General features: G+C 33.1%; 1 protein-coding gene across 1 annotated transcript; it reads left to right on the top strand.

Moving 5' to 3' along the window:
- Nucleotides 1–11400: 11400 nt before the first annotated feature.
- LOC11426512 (protein MOTHER of FT and TFL1) lies at nt 11401–14062 on the top strand. The gene is made up of 4 exons (XM_003631027.4): nt 11401–11740; nt 11834–11895; nt 12066–12106; nt 13599–14062. Exons 1-4 carry the CDS (start codon nt 11543–11545, stop codon nt 13817–13819), a joined length of 522 nt encoding a protein of 173 aa, XP_003631075.2. The 5' UTR covers nt 11401–11542; the 3' UTR covers nt 13820–14062.
- The last annotated feature ends 6172 nt before the right edge of the window (nt 14063–20234 follow it).

Below are 20234 nucleotides of genomic sequence, written 5' to 3'. Positions count from 1 at the left end.
TAAAGGTTGAACACCTTATAAGTAAGAGAACCCATAAACTCATTTTCTTAAGGTTTTGGGTAAGAGTGTGGTGTCTCTCTTACTTGTGGGGTTGTTCTAGCCTCGATGTGCAAGTGTGAGTTATATGTCCCACATCGCATAAAATAGTAAAGGTTGAACACTTTATAAGTAAGAGGACTCATAAACTCATTGCCTTAAGATTTTGGGTAACAGTGTGGCGTCTCTTTTGCTCGTGTGGTTATTCAAGCCTCGATGTGGAAGGTCCCCCAGGCTCCCCTCGTCCCCAAGCAAGTAAAAAAGCTTCCGCTCTGGGGGGAGCACGATAAAGTGATGGACTCACACTTAAGGGGGAGTGTTGTTGTGTACAAGTGTGAGTTGTTGTCCCACATCGGATAAAAGAGTAAAGGTTGATCACCTTATAAGTAAGAGGATCCATAAACCTACAGCCTTAAGGTTTTGAGTAAGAGTGTGATATCTCTCTTACTTATGGGGTTGTTCTAGCCTCGATGTGGACAGTCTCCCTAACTCGCAAGGCTACAACTTACACTCATTAAAAGATATTACCTTCCATTATGCTCAATCCTCATCAGTGATAATGCTCAATTTCTAATGTAATGTAAATTTATTTACGGTACATATTTTTCAATAAAATGAATGTCAATAGATAGACATTTATTGTTAGGATTTTCAGTATTTTTTTATTCTGAATCGTGTGAAATTTTATACGAACCAGTCTACTTCTAAGCTTTTTATTCAATACTTTGTATGTAATTGTAATTCCAAATATAAAAAATAATAATTGATAACTAATAAGAGAGCATTTTAATAAAAGTTAAGGAATATTTTCTCAAATCATATATGTGTGAAGTGCAAGATCAACTAGTGTCTACATTTAACAATTTCCTAAAAGTATATCTCAACGAGAGTAAAGGTTTGATTGATTTTTGACGTTTTAGTTATGTTTATGTGTCAGTTATTTTTCAATTTGTTTATAAAATTAGAGTTGTTTTGATTAGTTTTTGAAGAAAATCATTTTTAATTGAAGTGAAAAATACATAATATTTTTTAGGGTTTTGCTAACCAATGCCCTAAGGGCAATGGTTAAGGATGTTAAAAATAAAAAAAATTCATTAAAAACAACAAATTTTTATAAAGTTAAATATTCCACTTTTCACCAACTTCCGATGCATAATTTCTATATTAATCTTCCCTAAGACATTAGTTAGCACTTTCCTATTTTTTATAATTTTGAATAAACACATAATTTATTCTTAAAAGTTCTAAAATATTAATTTTAAAAATGTTTTTAGATAATTCACACAAAATCATAACGAAACCATCAAAAATATTTTTTTTCTTGGAATTTTAAACGGAAAATTGCTTTTCTGACATAGAAAAGTTCACAATGACACAAGTAAATTACTTAATTGTCCCCAGCGGCAGTTAACAGTCGTTCAATAATACGCCAACAGTTAACAGCCGCTGGCACCAGCGGCAGTTAACTGCCGTTCACACCAGTAAACAGAACCAGTGCAATCTGCACTGGTTTTTTCAGGAAATTTGTCATGTTTTACCTATAATTTCAAACGGCAATTCCGCATGAAATCAAACCGAAACAACAACATCTAGCACTCGCAAACATCAACATTTTATAGTTTATCAATTATTCGGTGACATCACACAAAACCGATAATGCGTAACGTTTCACAATTGTTTAAAATTCGTCAAATTTTCCACATTATGCAACACATTACATGTAATGTACATTAATTTATAATAAATATGAAACTCAAATATATTGATATATATATATATATATATATATATATATATATATATATATATATATAATTAGTTAAAGGTTAGCTACATATCACCCAAAAAAATTGGTCATAACATTATATATCCCAAAAAATACGTCGGCGCGTATCGATCAAAAAACGGATTAACACCGACCAAAAAGTGTTATATTTCATCTAATAAAAGCAAATCATCTAAATGTTCTAGAACATCTTCAAATTCGGTGTTTGCTTTAACCGGAGTGTCATTAAACATAATTGGATTCTCTTGATTTGTTGGTTTTTTTGGTGGAACCGGTCTCTCTTTGTCCTCAATCTCCATGAGTGTTCGGAAACGATCGTGTTGATCTAAGAATTCATTAGCCCATGTTTTTGCCTCATCGCTTCTATGATTTCTCTACTCCGTGGATGATGGAGGTAGTGGACAACCATCTTTCAACGAAAGAATGACAAAATGATTTGGGATTAAACCAAGGCAAATCATGTTGCTTTTCGGATTAACTGGAGGCACACCTCTAAGTGGGAAAAAAAGTCTTGGAGACTCCAATATCAAGGGTAGTCATCTCCACCACCGGATTATTGTAACAAGATGCAACGTTGTGTCCCATATCCGGCAATATCAACCATTTGTCAGGAGGTGCAAAGCTAGTAGGATTTTTGGGGGGACGCAATCCATCCAAAATATACTTGTAATGGTCCTCGCTCGCATATACCTCGATGTATTTGTTCATATGCTCTTTCAACTCTTTAATAAGTGTTCTCCGCACCATAACATAACTTTCTTCCGTCAAAACCACGCATTCGGCTATAGCCCTAAACCCACAATGTCCGTCACCAATAACATCTACAATTCCCTCAATGTATGGTCTCAAGAATTTTGGCATGTAATACATAGGATTTGATTGATCATAATTTCTTGAAACCAAACTAGGCTTAGGAACCGGAACCGGAGAAATGCCAATGCGAGCAACTTTTCTTTTAGATTGTGAAGATTTTTTTCGTGATGAAGATTGACTTTCCGGATGTTGAGAATAAATAGTCTCCCACGAAGATGGGATCCTACGTGTAGTTTTGATTTTTTTGGGAGCTCCTTTGGTTGGCGCCTTTCTTGTTTCATTTGGAACGGAACTCTTTCGAGACGTTCTTGGATACCACGCCACTCCTCCGCGACCGAAAACAAATCTTCATTACTTTCTTCTTCACCCATATACAACTTATGCCAATGCCGGTGTATCTCATTCAATCGAATGAGCTTGTTGTGACGGATTTTCATAGCAATGAAGCATGCGCAAGGTAGGTCATACGACGTCCTTTGAACACAACCACAAGTTTTCTTCTCGATGCACAAGGTTTTCCTAGCACGCGCTTTGTAACACCCTGTTTTCCCAACTTAATTTTTTTTGCATAAATCAGAGTAAAACAACTAAACATGATGCTACACTTCTTTCAAATCTGAATATAGTAAAATTACTAATTATCTCAATCATCAAATTAAATCTTATTGCAGCGGAAATTATTTCAACGTTTAAAACAACCTTGGCACAAAGGCATCAATGTAAAATCTCATAAAATTATTCCAATAACATATTCATAAAACTTCATAAAATAATACGTAAGGAACAGAAAGCAACAACCAAAATTCTCATCCAGTTACGTATCAGAGCGACCCTAAGACGACGACACGTGAGAGAGTCGACTCACTTCATAGCTAATCTTGATTACCTGCAAGTTACCCAATTGTGAGGGCGACATTTCCAAGCAGAATGAGTGAGATTTCACATTCAATAATAATAAGCATATAATTCATCAAAAGCATTTAACAACTTAAACTTCATCAATTAATAACATTAACTCTTCTTATAATACTTCATTAATAACTCAACCAAATAACAAATAACAAATATATCTCTATAACAAATATATTTCTATAACATATATATTTCTTCACCAAATAACAAATATATTTATACACCAGATAACATATATATTTCTACACCAAATAACAAATATATTTCTACACCAGATAACATATATATTTCTACATCAGATAACAAATATATTTCAACACCAGATAACATAATATTTCAACACCAAATAACATAATATTTTATACTAATATATACCAACATATAACATAACAAAATATCACTCATCAAAATAAATCGACTAAATTATAAAAAGACATCTAAACTCAATTAAAGTAAATAAATAATAAAATAGGGTGTTACACGCTTCTTCCACAAAAATAAAATTCATGGCTTGTCTAGACATGTGACCCCCCAACCTGGAGTACAAAGTGACATCTTTGTACCTATGTTCCAAGACCGTAACACTCCTACCAAACAATGATTGTATCTCTCCAAATTGGTTTGCCAACATCTCATCTATTTTTTGCCAACAAGTACCCAAATACCTTTGGAGGTGGACAAATATTCCTTCACCGCACCATGAGCTCCTTCAACTCTATTTGTGGTCCTACACCGAAGATGTAACACAAGGTCCGTCCATGCCTTCACTAGTTTGTCCTTAAAAGGCTTCAAAATGGTAGTTTCAACATAGTCAAGAACAGGCCCGTTCCTAGAGTTTTACGGGCCTTAGGCATAATATGAAAAAAATGGCCCTTACATAATGCATCATAATTTTTTTAGCTCATTGTTGTGTTTTTTCGTTTTTTTATTTCGCTTTTCACTACAAAATAAATGTTTTTTTTAGACAACATCTGAAAATAAATTAAATATTCTATATACACCAAAACAAAATAAAAATACCGTAGAAGTAGAAAAAAATAGCAAATGCGAAGTAGACTGAAATTTTAGCACCCTATTTTCAACTAAAATATAATTTGCTTTGTTATGAAAATTATCCCAATTTCTTGGATAATAAATATCGTCGATATTTTTAATATTAGCGAAGCACATTATTAGGAACAAAGGGCCCAAAAAAATATCACCAATTTCTTCGATAATAAATTTTTGAGCATATTATCAAGAACAACCAAATATTTTTATAGGAGGGTGTATATAGAAATTTTTGTGTTACATGGGATATATATAGCAAATCTCACTAAAAGAGCCAAAAATACTAACAAATGTCAGCCCATTCCTTTATCATGTCAAAGTTTGGGCCTTTGCAGATAATTTTTCTATATATACACCTCCTTACCTTAAAAAAATTTTGGACCCCCTACCGGCATGGGCCCTAGGCCGTCGCACTCGCGGCCTATGCCCTAGGGCCGGCCCTGGTCAAGAAACTTTGGATAATCCTTACAAGCATCTTGGAATTCCACTAGATTATCCGCATATAACTCTTGAGTAGGAGATTCAATCAATTTTTCTCATGCATCAAATATGGTATCAACTAACTTACTATGATTCTCCTCGTCGACAATCTTCTTTTGCCCATCCACCACAACAACATTATGTTTAACTTTGCAATCGATGATGATTCTTGATCTAACATTTTTGCCAACATGGAAATAACAAAGTATTGCACTACTATCGGGGAGAACATTTGCTACGACCTTCATCATACTCGGGTCCCTGTCAGTCACTACCACCTTAGGCATATCACTATTTGGTTCAAGAAGTTTAAGCAACATTTGCAAAGCCCAGGTAAAGTTATCTTCCTTCTCCGACGTCATAAATGCAAAACCAACCGAATATGTCAAATAGGTTGAGGTAACTCCAACTATTTCAAACAATGGCATTCTATACAAGTTGGTTTTGTACGTGGAATCCATTATCAAAACAGTCGGAAAATTGTTAAACAACTTTACCGATGTTGGATGAGTCCAAAATATGTCTTGAACGTTTTGACTTTCCTTTTTTTCTCTTACGTAATGAACATATACATTCTCTTCCAACTTTGAGATTAGATATTGCATCTCCGTCAAGTCATCCCTTTTTGCCTTTTTGAATTTGTGACGTTCATTGTAGACTTGCTTGATATTTGTGATGGACTCTTTTCTTTTCTTCTTCAAATTTGTCAAAATACTTTTTGGTTTCACCGAAGAATCGGTCAAGTCATGTACAATCTTCTTGTCATCCTCCATTAATCTTCCGGAAAGAAGGTGCCCTGCTACATACCGCACCATCTCATGGTTGTGAACGCCATTAAGAATAACCAATTTCCAAAAATTGTTTTCCCTCACGACATATCCACGCACCTTGAACAAACACCCACATTTTCTTGATCTCGTTGCTTCATGCTTCACTTTTCTCTTCAGTAATTTGTGCTCGCCGCTCTGTTCACAAACCAACTATAACATGACATTTCTACCTTCACAAGATCTTCTAATGATAACCGTAAATCCAACCCTATTTGCTTGTCGACGGACCCAATCGAGCAATTCCTCTTTATCTTTCCATGTATCTCGTGTCGAAAATAAATGAGTCGTGTCCACTTCGTTGTCACGAAGTTTACCCACATCGAAATTGACGCTTGAAGCCTCTACTTTAACGGAAGCTTCAATCTTCATGGGAGCTTCGACCTTAACGGAATCGACAACACTAGGTTTTCGATCACCCGGATCATCATCCGCATTCTCAACTGTATCTATAAATAAACAACATATAATTTGTAAACTAATTAATAAACATGTATCTAATATCATATAATAACATAAACAAACCAAAAAAAACAAAAGAAAAAAAAATTGTGAATTTTTTTTTTGGCAGTAGCGCTGACAAATGAAGTTTTGAAAAAATCTCTAAGTTAACAGCCGCTGACACCCTGCGGTAGTTAATTGCCGCTCATTCTCGTGACAGTATAAAAAAAATACCAGCAAAAATCAATCAAATGTAATGGAGTTTAACGTTGAAATACCTGTTCTTTGATGCATATTATGTGTAGAAACATCCTAGCAATCGATCAGCAATGAGTTGGAACCAAGATTTTGACACAAAATTTTTGAAATGGGATTTTTTTTTAGGTATGGTATGGAGATGATGTAAGGTGATGAGTGAATAGGAAGTAGGGCTTTTCTGGTTTTGGGGGGAAAAAAGGAACGGTAGTTAACTACCGCTGAGTCCCAGCGGCAGTTAACTGTCGGCAGTTCTACCAACGGTAGTTAACTACCGCTAGATGCATTAACGTATTTTATTTGTGTTTTTATGAAATTTTCTATGTAAAAAAACAGTTTTGTTTTAAACGGGCCCTAATTATTTGAGCTTGTTTTGGGGTTCTTATTAGCACCCACCCCGTTTCTAAGACAATTCTTTCTCGTATTTTGGTTTTTTGTTTCATCAGCATTAACCATCACCATAAATATAGAGGATAACAATAGCTATAGATGATGTATTCAGACCATTTTATTTGAAAATAGTAATAAATGATATACCCAAAAAAAATAAAAATGACATTTGATATTTTTTTTTATTTCATTTCTAAAATAAATACTAATATGAAATGACGATATACTTATTCACAAATCCTTAAAGGTCTCAATAAAGTCTAGCCAATAACTAATTTAACAAATTCTTAAAAAAATAAATAACTAATTTAACAAATACTACTTTTTGGAGGAATTATGTAAATACTTAATTAACCTATTTAGAGTTTTATAAACCGGTGTCCTGGACACTGGTTAACAAATTAAAAATAGAAAGAAAAATCAAGTTTTGTATTAAAAACAACTTTTAAAACATAGACTACACAATTTTCAAAAAAAAATTTCATTTTATAATTCTTTAACAAGTGCTCCCGAGCACTGGTTAACATTTTCCAACTATTTAGTTACTCAATATAGACTAATAGAACAAAGGCTGAAGTGCACTTTTCCGCCCCTAACTTTCAAAAACTTGCAATTTTGGTTCACTATGTACACAAACTACAATTTTGGCCTCTAAGATTTAACCTCATTGCAACTTTAATCATTTTGGTTAATTTTGACCGGTCAATGCCTACGTGGCACACCACGTGTGTAATTATTGGAATTAATTTGTAGATTATCATTTTTTAAATTAAATAAATGAAAATGAAATTAAAAAAAAAAAATCAGAAAAAATTAAAAATAAAACCCAAATCTTAATCTTTTATTTCTTCTTCCTCTCAATCTCAAGAACAACAACAACAATTGACCCATGCGAGAGATCCATGTACGCCAATTGACCCTTAGTGCGTTTGATTTGCTAAAACATGAAGGACAGGACATGACAACTTCAATTGTTCAGTGTTTGATTTGTAAAACTGTTTCAGGTACAGAACAAACGAGATGCAAGGGAGAGGACAAAAACTCATATTTTTGTCCCTCACCAAACCACAGTACAACTTTTTGTCATAGGTACAAGTTGTCTAAAATACCAAAATAGCATTTCGTCCTCCAAAAATCGTATAAAACATAAAATTATTCAATGTCATACAAATTTATCATGTGTTGTTATGCCTTGTGTTGTGCTGCTCTATCTTGTACTGTTATGTCCAGTACTTACTGTTTTGCAAACCAAACACACTCTTCTTTTTCTTCCATCTCTTTCTCTGACCATCATCAATTCCAACAACAACCACCCAAAAAAATGCACCAGCAGTTGTTCCAAACCAATACCTAAATCGGCCACACCCTAGCTGCCACAACCAAACAGAAACAGCTGCACACGCAGCTAGCAGCTACTAACAGCAGCAGTCTCAGCCGAACTAGCCCAACCACTGACATCTTTCTCAAAGACTTGCTCCTACCCTTTTCAACTATGATGATAAAAACATTGAATTTGAGCAATTTAAGTTGATTATTGAAATGAGTTTTGATGAATTTGTGTTTTGTTATATCTAATCTTAAAGATTGTTGCTTTGAATTGAACATAATCCCCCTTTCAATTCAGAAAGGTTGTTCTATCATTTCATTTTTTACATATCCCAGATTAGAAATCCTGAATAAAATCATTGATTCAAAAGCACAAGAAAAATCAAGGAAGCATTTAAATGTAGAGAGAGAGAGAGAAGAAGAAGAAGAAGAAGTTAGTAACCTGAAATTTAGGACAACGAAGCCTGCAAGGGTTAAGATCCTCTCCATTTGCTAAAATAAATTGTGTTTTGCAATTTGGAGAGACATAGACACAAAAGAATAGATGGTGGGTCCAACCACTAAGTGTGTCCCATCATCATTAATTATTTTTTATTTTTTTCAAAATTTTATGTGTCTATATCTCTCCAAATGGTAAAAATGAAGAAGGATATAAATGGAGAGGATTTTGACCCGCCTGCAAGGGTGTTGATGAATATCTAGGGTGTGGCAGCTAGGTGCTAATGAAATCCTGCAATGTCTTTTTCCCATTTTTTTTTTTTTTTATTTAATTTTTCATTTGTTTAATTTAAAAAAGGATTGTATGATTTTTTTTAAAAAAATTAATTCAATAATTACACACGTGCCACGTAGGTATTGACCAGTCAAAATTGATAAAAAAGATCAAAATTGCAAAGGGGCTAATTCTTAGGGGACCAAAATTATAATTTTTGTACTTAGAGACTAAAATTACAAATTTTTGAAAGTTAGGGAGGAAAAATGCACTTTCATCTAGAACAAATTGTTCAATAATGTATTCAACTTAAAAGGGTGCTTAGGTTTGCTTGGAACTTGAGTACATTGTTTAATTTTAATTTACTTGTGCTGTGATTCGGATTGATTTCTTGAATTGGGGTCTGATTGTTATATAAGACCTTGTTATTGTGTTTGATTTTTCTATTCATTTTGTTGTCTGGGCGCATCTGTGCTTTGAGCCATTTTTAAATGCAATTTTGTTTGGTTTTTGCCAATAAAAAAAAATAAAAGATTCAATTTGATCTCTTAAAATTTGCTCGAAACTCAATGATGTATTTGACAAAAAATAATATTTGAATTAATCTCCAATGTTTTTTTGTGGAGGACAAGTTAGTCACTCTTTTAATTTTAACCAAATTTTGACCGATTAGTTGTTGATGTATTGAGTTAAAATGATGATGTGTCGGTTAGTAGTAACACATGGAAAAAATTTGCTAAAGCAAAAAGTATTTTGGGTCAAATTAGTCCTCAAATACATAGTTTGATCGGACTCACATGAATTTTAGTTAATATAGAGAGTGTTACTAACACTCATACAAAAAAAAAACGTAAATGCATATCTCATATTTTCTGTATGCGGACAAAGAAAGACTCGAGGAGTTAACTTTCAGTGAAGAATCTTCTAGGTCACTTAAGTGATGACTCTCGTCATAAAAGAAGGAAAAATTCTTAAATACAATTTTGACCCATTATTCTTATTAATTCATAATTTAGTAAGGTTCACAGTTGGACCAAATTCATATTACACGTCCTCCTAATTTCAAATTTAAAAATTGGAAACTCGAAAAAGCAAAGCAACAATTCAACAAAAAGTGCATTTAACATAAAGTAAAACAACTAAATGCATATGAAAGGATGTTGAACCATTTGATAAGTTAAGTTGCGAGTTTGAAATTATAATTCTCTTTTCTACGCTAGTAAGTTTCTCTATTTATCGTTCATGGGATATTTGTTTAATGGTAACATTCTAACCTCAAGAAATTAATTCAACATGTTGTTGAGAGAATTGTAAAATATTTCTCCACCATCCCTCAATTTAAAATAAATAAATAAATAAAATATAACGTGTTGTTGTGAGAGTTGGCTATATGTTTCTTCCCCAAGAAAGTCCATTTCAACACATAAAATCGTCCATTTGGGAGGTATTAAACTTGTTAAAAAAGAAAAGAATATCATATTTCTGTTGTCGATTCAAAAAATAATCTCATAAAGAGCCTTAAGGGTCTAAGCCAGGGAGTTCTTTGGGGTGGCTAATGTCAAATATCGTAATTATTGGAAATTAAAAAATAATTCGTTGTTTCGACACTATATTCTTTCAAAACTTTAAGAGAGAAAAAAAAACAAAGATGTTTTTAGTTAAATTCTTAGGTATTTTAAAGAGATTGATTGAGTACCGATACTCTATAGATAAAATTCATTTAAACATAGCATTGAATAAGATAAATGATTATTTTATAACTATTTTGTGATAATTTTTGGACAATTTTCTCTCTAATAACGGTGTGTTCTTACTTTTTCTTTCTTTTTCTCTCTATTATTTTTTATCAATAAAAAAATAATGAAAAAGTTATCACAAATTTTTTCATTGTTGTACAAATATCATTACTTAATGAATAATTAAATAAATTTATTTTAAAAAATCACTTTTTACAAACAGGCCATGCTCCTGTACCGTTAAATCCACCATATTCCAGTCTGTACCCCTCTCATCTGCCCCTGATTTTTTTTCTTGTGGGCTCCACCAAACGGATTTCACGCTGTCCTTCTGGGGCTGTGCATATCCAGAGAGTGCATGAATGAGTGATTTTTGTTTTTCACTGATCATTTACTGATGCATCTAATGTGCAAGTAATTTGAAATCAACGGCAGTTATATTAGCCACGTGTCACCAAAGACAAAAGTTAGGACACGTGTCATCCATTCTCTGTTACTGATTCTCTAATGCCCTATGCATGAATGACGAGCCACGGTTTCATTTGACAATAGAAGATGAAACTGAAACTGAAACTGAAACAGAAAAAGAAAAAGAGCAGTATTAATTAATTTTACCATGAATCAGTAATTTGCAACTAGTATATAAACACTACTCCTCAACAAGATTGAAAACCACACACTTCACTCCGCAGCTCTTGTCTTCTACTTTTGCTTATGCCTTCTTAATTTGTCCTTCAACAATTTCTTTGTGATCTTGTGCATTGTCTTTGTGGTGATCATGATGGCTGCCTCGGTTGATCCTTTGGTGGTTGGTCGTGTGATTGGTGATGTTGTTGACATGTTCATTCCATCTGTTGGCATGTCTGTTTACTTTGGTCCTAAACATGTCACAAATGGTTGTGACATAAAGCCATCCATGGCTATCAACCCACCCAAGGTCACTCTCACTGGAAACATGGATAACCTCTACACTCTGGTCAGTCACTCAATTGTATCTCTTTGATCTTGCATGCATATATGCATATCATCAAAGTTTTGATGGATTTCTTTAACAATTTTGTGCATGCAGGTTATGACTGATCCAGATGCACCAAGCCCCAGTGAGCCAAGCATGCGTGAACTGATACACTGGTCATCATTTTTATCTTTTATTTTCTTCTCATTTTTCACAATTTATCCTTTTTTTTTTCAACTCGATCTACACTTCTTTTCTTTTTTTATTTCCCATTCCCTTTTTTTTTTTTTTTGGATAATTATATTTTCATATGAATTTACTGATCTTCATGTTTCCATTTTTTAAGGATTGTGGTTGACATTCCTGGAGGAACAAATCCAAAGCGAGGTATATATAAAAGAAATAATTTTCGATCGGCTTCTCATAACTATTTTTTTTCTTCTTGTTATGTATATGGGTTTATATAATTATATATTTTTTTTTTCACTTATCAAGATGTTGCATGGATGAGTTTATATAATTTTTTTTGGATGACATACAATGTTTTAGTAACATTTTAAGAAGAAAAAAAGCTTGATGGTACTGGTTATATTGTTCCACATGCCAATTGTTGATTTCAGAAATATTTGTTTGAGTTCTCAGAAAAAATCGACATGCATACATCTATTTTTGGCTTTTTGCATATTTAAGCTTCTTTGTAAAAAATATCACAAAATTTCAAGCAGGGTTACATCACATCACATCCTTGTTCCACACTGCTTCAATCCAACAAATGAGCTTCTCACACTTGTTTTTTATATTGAATCCTGGATTCAATGTTGTCTTCCATCCTCCACCTGTGCTGCATGTGACGGCTATGTACACGTGTTAATTAACCAAAATTATTTTCTTAGTTTTTCTAACTATTAATACATTCAGTTTTTTAGAAGATAAATTTCTTCTATACCTACTTATAACTAGTATTTTCACTCGGATAAAAGGAAAATACTTAATCGCACGATAGCAATACAAGCACGAATGGGCACGACACATTATAGATTGTTGGATGAACTTTTTTCTTTTTATTCATGATTTTCTCTTTCCCATATTTATATTTGCCAGAGATTTGATTGCCACGTCGTGCTACATTCGTGGGCTTTTGAGCATAGCACTACTCCGGATAAAATTGAACAATCATTAAACCAAACATTTCTTTTTTCGTAAAAATAAATCATGTAAGTAATTAAGAAACATTATCACTATATTTCTCAAATACTTTATACTTTTCGATAAAATTATACAATGCATAAAAAGATACACCAATTTTGAAGACGGGGTGTCTTTCCTTGAGATCATCACACGTAGCATGTGGCTTGCATGTCACAAAAGTGTCTGCTTGAATTTCATGACCAATGTGTCACACAGGAAACGTTCCACTTGTTTCAACGAGAACACTTCTAAAACCACACTTTATTTAGTGCATATAAAATATCGTTAAGGTTTTATTTTTTCAAGATAAAATATAACAATAGTTCTACTCTTATCACGTTATATTCATCATGTTTTATACATGAGCGTTGCTAAAAGTTAGGAAACAATTTGCACAAGAATAACAAGAATGGGAGTGCATCATGTTTTAACAAATAAAAAATATTAAATATGTCCTTTAACATAAACCATGCCCGTTTGTTTGTGTAAATCAATGGACCATGTATATTTGTGTGATTCTAAGCATTAGCCTTTATACATATAGAAATGATATTTGTACATCTATTTTTTGACAACTTTTGAAACAATTCTCTCCATTATTTTTGTCCAAAAAAAAGTAATTATCACAAGAGTTGTACAAAATTGGTTGTACAAATATCACTCCTTAATTCATTTTTCTTTGGTGTTGCAGGAAAGGAGATTCTTCCATATATAGGACCAAAACCACCGGTTGGTATCCACCGATACATATTGGTTTTGTTTGAGCAGAAGGGACCAATTGGAATGGTTGAGCAGCCAACCAGTAGAGTCAGTTTCAACACTCGTTATTTTGCAAGTCAAATGAACCTTGGTCTTCCTGTAGCTACAGTCTACTTTAACTCTCAGAAGGAGCCTCAGGCTAAGAGGCGTTGAAGTGTTGCTAAATAATGTTGCCGCATGATACATAAATATGAATGAATAATGGGGGAGGGTGTGTGTATATAGTTTATATATAGCTACCTAGGGTTACTCAGTATCAGTCCTAAAAACAAAAACAATGTGCTTCATGTTCTGTGTGGCCTGTGTGCATGGCTCTGATAACCTTGTTTTATATATATATATATGCTTCTCCTTTTCTATTTATAAAATATATGAAGCTTATAAGCTATCTGTCTGGTGTGCTAATGTTTTATGTATACATAAAGCCGTCTGATATACATATTTTGTTTTTGAACGGCAATTTTATATATATATGGGATGTATCAAGTGAGAGTACTATTTATAATGAGAGGGTGAGAGGAATAAAAGAAGACCATTGAATTAAAATGTACGGTGTAGATTAAAAAGTACACGAATTTAGAAAGAGCAGGTGATTTTTTTCTAAACCTTTCTCCTTCCTCACTCGTTCTCTACTGTGTCGTAATACTTTCTCCATGATTCTTCTTTGAACTTTCCCTCAACAAGCTATATCAATTCAAATATCTTGTTCCAGCAAATATATAATATATTTTAAAATTCTTGTTATAGTTTTTGTTATCTCTGTTCAATCTATATCCCTCAATTAAAACCCTTTTTCAACTTAGGAACTAGATTCTTGTTTTCTCAATTAAAACCCCTTTTTCAATCTACATCTCAATTCTTAAATTTCGTTCCACGCGAAAACAATTGATGGAGATGAGCTGTATGAAAAGAGGGTGAATCTTTCAAATTGGAAAAAAATATTGATGCGTGAGGTATTTGCCCTAGATCTATAAATATTTGTGTATAATTTGGCCAATTTTCCAGTTGATTAGGACATAAAGAAGAAAACAAAATAGTTGGGGAAGAAGAGAAAGGCGATGTTGGGAGAAGAGAGAGCGGTAGTGAGAAGCCAGACACACATGCGAGGATAAATTTTGTGGACAAGGTGCAGTATAAGGAATAAGATCTAATCCGTTAGATTTAATCTAACGGTTATAATTTAGCACTCTCATTCTCATTATAAGATGTCCTCTCACTTGATATGTCCTCTATATATATATATAGATAGATTTGCAATCGATAGACATGATAAAGGATGTGAGGATATATAGAGTAATTGAATTTGGATGTCAAATCCTATATTAGATGTTTCAAGTAAATGACTTCCTTTGGTTTTTAAAATCCTAACCTAATGTCCAACTTGTGGTGCACGACTACTTTCAAATCTAAATTAAAGTTGTACTCAACATATACATATGTACAACTTCATTTGATTTTTTTTGAATGGATAATATAGACACGAAAAAATATTTATTTAATATTAATTTTTATAATATAGGCTAAATTTGAGAATAAATTATTATATATCCGATTTGATAACATGCGAATTGTGGTTCATATTTTGGCATGTGTGCTAATAATGTGCATGTTGAGTTGAGGTTGGGGCATGTAATCATAGACGATGTCAGCTTGAGGCATGAATCCCGAAAATTACAGTGCTTGGTTGAGGTATCTTAGGTTGCACGTAAATATGAGTCTAAGGCGTAGGAGGGTAGTGAAAACTAAAGACTATTAATCAAAAGGTTTAATTGCACTTTTGAACCCCTATCTTTTTAAAAGTTGCGGTTATGGATCCCTAACTAATTTAAATACAAAACAACCCCCTATGTTTTGATTCTTTGGCAGTTTTGGACCCCTAAGTCAAAAAAAAATAAAATTTATGACATGTGGCACCTCACTTAGGGTGCCACGTCAGCGTTGACCAAGTCAACAATGGACTGGGGGTCCAAAACTGCCAAAGAATCAAAACATAGGGGGCTGTTTTGTATTTAAATTAGTTAGGGGTCCATAACCGCAACTTTTGAAAAGATAGGGGTCCAAAAGTGCAATTAAGCCTAATCAAAAAGGCATGCTGATAAGTTCAGTCCCTTTCCTTGGCTAAATCAATTGGCATCGCAAAACATTGTATTTTTGCCAAATTAAATCTGTTGCTGGTTGGATGGCATTTCGTTGTGGAAAATACAATATTTATGAGGGCAAAATCCAAAAATAAAAAAAAAGTGGGTTTAAACACTTATGTGAGTAATCAAATCGCTTCATAAGCAATTTTGTTGATTTTGCTAAAATTATCAAATAAGAGTTTGAAATGTTGAAAATCAAGAAAAATGAGTCTGTCATTCCATCTCAAAGTTGTCTTATTTAGTGAATCTAATACGACGGGGTGGAGGAATGGGTAGCTCAACTGGTTTAGACTAATGATAAAGGATTTGGAGGTCCTTCTTGATTCAAATCCGAATAAAAAATATATATTTAATCTGACAACTAACTACTACCATTTGTCATTAAAAAAAAAGACACTAAAGTAATGGAGAATATGTTGATCAACTTACCTCATAAATTTGAAGTCAAATTTGCTGCTATTGAAGTCAACTTACTCTTCAAGAGTAAGTTCACTCATTAGTTGACCTCAAGAAACTAATTGTTTTTGACATAGGTGGTCAATAGTGTAATGAATGAAGTATTTGTTACATAAATTTTAAATTTAAGAAGGGTATTTGCGTATAAGTGTTAAATTTTACGAGGGAATTTGTTTATTTTTATGCATTATCCCTACCAACTGAGCTAAGCTCACGAGGACTTGTTTATTTTTATAATCACACAGATTTTAGGAAAGAAAAAAAAAAGTTAATTATCCTATGTGACGTGACATAACATTTGGTCCACGTGTACAATTAATTGCCACGTCTTAGGGGTTAACTGCTCAAACAAACGGAGGGGGGTAATTGACTAACGTTTGACAATTTCAGATTTTTTTTTTAATTTTTTTAATTGTCGATAGTAAACTATATTAGCTTAAAGAAAACAAGAGAGGTTATGCTCGCATCAGAGATCTGACAATTTGAAGATTATTTGTGTGTCTGGCTTTTGGGTATAAGTAGTATTTGTCACTTGGTTGCGTATTTGTTACATGTATTGAAAGACCGCTCAAGTTATATAGTGACATAATTCAGTCGTATAGTTATTCAACAACAAATTTTATAAAATTCATTGCCTTGTTGATTAATCTAGCTAACCCACTAATTAAAGACTTGACATCTAAGGGTTTTCATGTGATTGTTGTCATTAAAGATGTCTTGGATTAATGGAAGTCTTTTTTGTTTTATATTCTATATTTTCTGTTTATTCGTGTGCACCTAAATACTTTTTAATTGAAGTTTTGCTCATGTAATATTTTCTCATTGCATTTTCTGGCTACTAATATGCATAAAGAAAACTACAATTTGTAGACAATAAATTAGTAGAGGGCACGGTACTAATATGCATAAACAAAACTACAATTAGTAGAAGATAAATTAGTAGAAAACAACAAAAATAAGTGCAAAGCAAATATGCATAAAGTGATTACAAAATACTAACAATTTTAATTTCTTTTTATCTATAATAATCTATGCGTATAGATATTTGGATAAAAGCTTCTTCTTTTCTCTATTCATTGGCTGTCATTGTTAGTTATTAATATAAAGGTCTTTCAAGCTACAAAGACCCTTGACATTGCATATATTCATACATTGATCCACTAAGTGGGTTATTAAGGCTAGTGGTTTCAATAATCTTATCTTTCTCAATACATTCATACCTATCCAAATATGCATTGCATCCATATACTCATACATACCACTGATACACTTCTACATCAATATATATGCAGGGGAATACATAGGCATATTCCTCCAGTTCCCTAGGTTGTCCATTTCGTTCTGTTCGACTTTTTTATTTCCCAGGAAATCATCAAGGTCACTTAATATCCCAACTTGTGTTGCTAGCTAACCCTTGATGTTGTTAGGAATTAGTCGGTGAAATATGATGTTGAAAGAGAATAGATATATATTAATTAAGGGGTAAGAATGAGTTACGTTGGATCTAAGGTTACCAGATTGGGATCGGATCGAACAACTAGTAAAAAAGGAAAAGGAGTGATGTGCAACAAAGTGAAAATAGAGAAAGATGGAGTGATACACACGTTACGTTACGTTACGTTACGTTACTTGAGTCATGAAATTAGGTCAGTCTCTCAAATAAGCATCTAGGTCTAGCCGCCGCCTCCTCTGTTAATTTTCTTTTCTTTTATTTATTTATTTATTATTTTTTCCGAAATTGTACTATTTTTTCTTGCCCAAATACTCTTCTGTTAATTGCCTATTTTAAGTAAATCATTCATTGGTCCAGCCGATTTAACTTTTTTTTGTTGGGTGTTAATTGGCTATATATATATAGCCTCTATTCAAGAATTGGAATGATAATATAATAAAAAAGATTGTTTTTAGCACAACTCTATAAATAAAATAGAACACAACATTAAACTTCAATCTTTCTGATGGTTGAAAGCGAATCGTCATAGCTTTGTTTTCTCTTATCATTTTTGGTGGTTGAACTCATTATCTTGTTTGGGCATCCATCTGTAATAGGGGTCTCGGCACTTGGCCACTTTTGTTTTGTATCCTATGATTATTTTGATGTAACTTAATACTCTTTCAGTTGGTTTTTGACACTTCTTGTGTTGATTTTCCATGCTTTTGATTATATATTCCATTTTATCTTCTTCAAAAAAAAATAAAAATAGAACACAACACTAAAACAGAAAAGATTAAATGATGTGAAGAAAAATCATTTTTATATAGTTATACCCCAACAAAATAAGATGTTGTTTGTTGTAATTTTTTAAGAAAAATGTATTGAATATGTTTGTTATAACTTTTAAAAAAAAATTAAAAACAAAGTCAAATGAGTTGTTAATAGTAGCTTCTGAAAAAAAAAAATTGAGACGAGAAAGAAAACAAGTGTTAAAATATTGATTTAATTTTGTAACCAAAAAAAAAATATCTTTTATATCGTTGTATCAAAATCTTTAAAATTATTAGATTTCAAATTCACTTTTATTACGGTTTAGCATTTAGGGTGGATAGACTAGCATGAAGGTCCATCTCTGTTCCCACATACTAGGCCACTATTATGACCTGATCAGTAGAACGGTGTCCGGTGCCGTGAGTTGTTTGCAAGTTGAATGCTTGAATTAAACGACGGAGCGTGGTGTACTTGTAAGCACTTCGACGCTCAAGTCAGTATTTGAGCAAGAAAGGGAGGGTGTTAAGCATGAATGAAAATCGTATCATGGAAAACTGTTAAAGTCACCTTATATAGGGAGGTGCATGTTGTTTGTGTTTTCGACGTTGTAACCGTTGCCCGGTGGTTACGTATTGCAATGATTGGAGAGAGTTATGATTCGATAACTTTGTGCTCTCATGTAATATTTTCTCATTCCATCACAACAATTTAATAAGACATTCAAAGATGTAACATAGTGCTTAGAAAGACTATTATTCGTAGAGATGGTTATAAACACACTCATATACCCTAAAAAATCGTGAGCTCTGTTAGAGTTTCCAATATTGATGCTAGCACCCATGACACCAGGGGAAGATTTGAACAGGGCAGGGTGTGGCAATAGCCACACCAGCCCAGGCCCAATTGTTTTATTATTAGTGCACCACACCAACAGCCTAGACCATCAGTTTTCTTTTTTGATTCCTATCAACCAGCCCACGTTTCCTTCTTCACAAGCACACACACACTTCCTCACAAGATATCAAATTGATGTCATCACTTGGGGTAAATGTATATAGATTTTCAATTTAATGGACTAGGATTCTACCTAGTAAGTATTCACAATTTTATCTTTCAAATTAGATTCTTAATTAAGCCCTTGTTCACACCAATCTTATAGACAATCTTCTAGTTAGAGGTGACTAACACCATCCACTTAGTTCTTACGGAAGAAAAAAAAATTGCTACACTGATATTGTAAGTCTAGGTTCGCCCCTGCATGACACTACGGTGGAGGAGGAGGACACCTTACAACGCAGCAAAACGGGCGACGAGAGAGAGCTCGTGGAGAAAAAGAAGTGTAGTTCTAACAAGGACAAACTACTGAACATCTTTGGCGATGTTGGTTCAACCCATGCAACAAAATCGGAAGAAAAATGAGGATAGAAACAAAAATTGTGATGATGTTAAGCGATTAGATGGTCAACATGACTCTTACTATCAATTTCAAGTTCGTGGAATAGCTTGAAATGGAGGTGGACAAAAAATGGTGGCCTTAATTCAGTTCAGTTGATATGGTAGAAGGCTATTTACATGCTTCACTTTCTGTGAACGTAGTTGCATTGCAGCCTCTAGACATAAATGGTCGATACATGTGTCAAATTTCTGACTGAATACTAGTAAATTTAGTATGAATTAAAATGAAACAGCCAATAACAACTGCTGCTGCACTAAAAGAATATATAAAGCCAACATGTCGCTGAATCATGATATAGCATGTAGAAAT

The sequence above is a fragment of the Medicago truncatula genome, chromosome 8 (assembly GCF_003473485.1).
Source record: "Medicago truncatula cultivar Jemalong A17 chromosome 8, MtrunA17r5.0-ANR, whole genome shotgun sequence".
Taxonomy (NCBI): domain Eukaryota; kingdom Viridiplantae; phylum Streptophyta; class Magnoliopsida; order Fabales; family Fabaceae; genus Medicago; species Medicago truncatula.
This window is presented reverse-complemented; position numbering and strand designations above follow the sequence as displayed.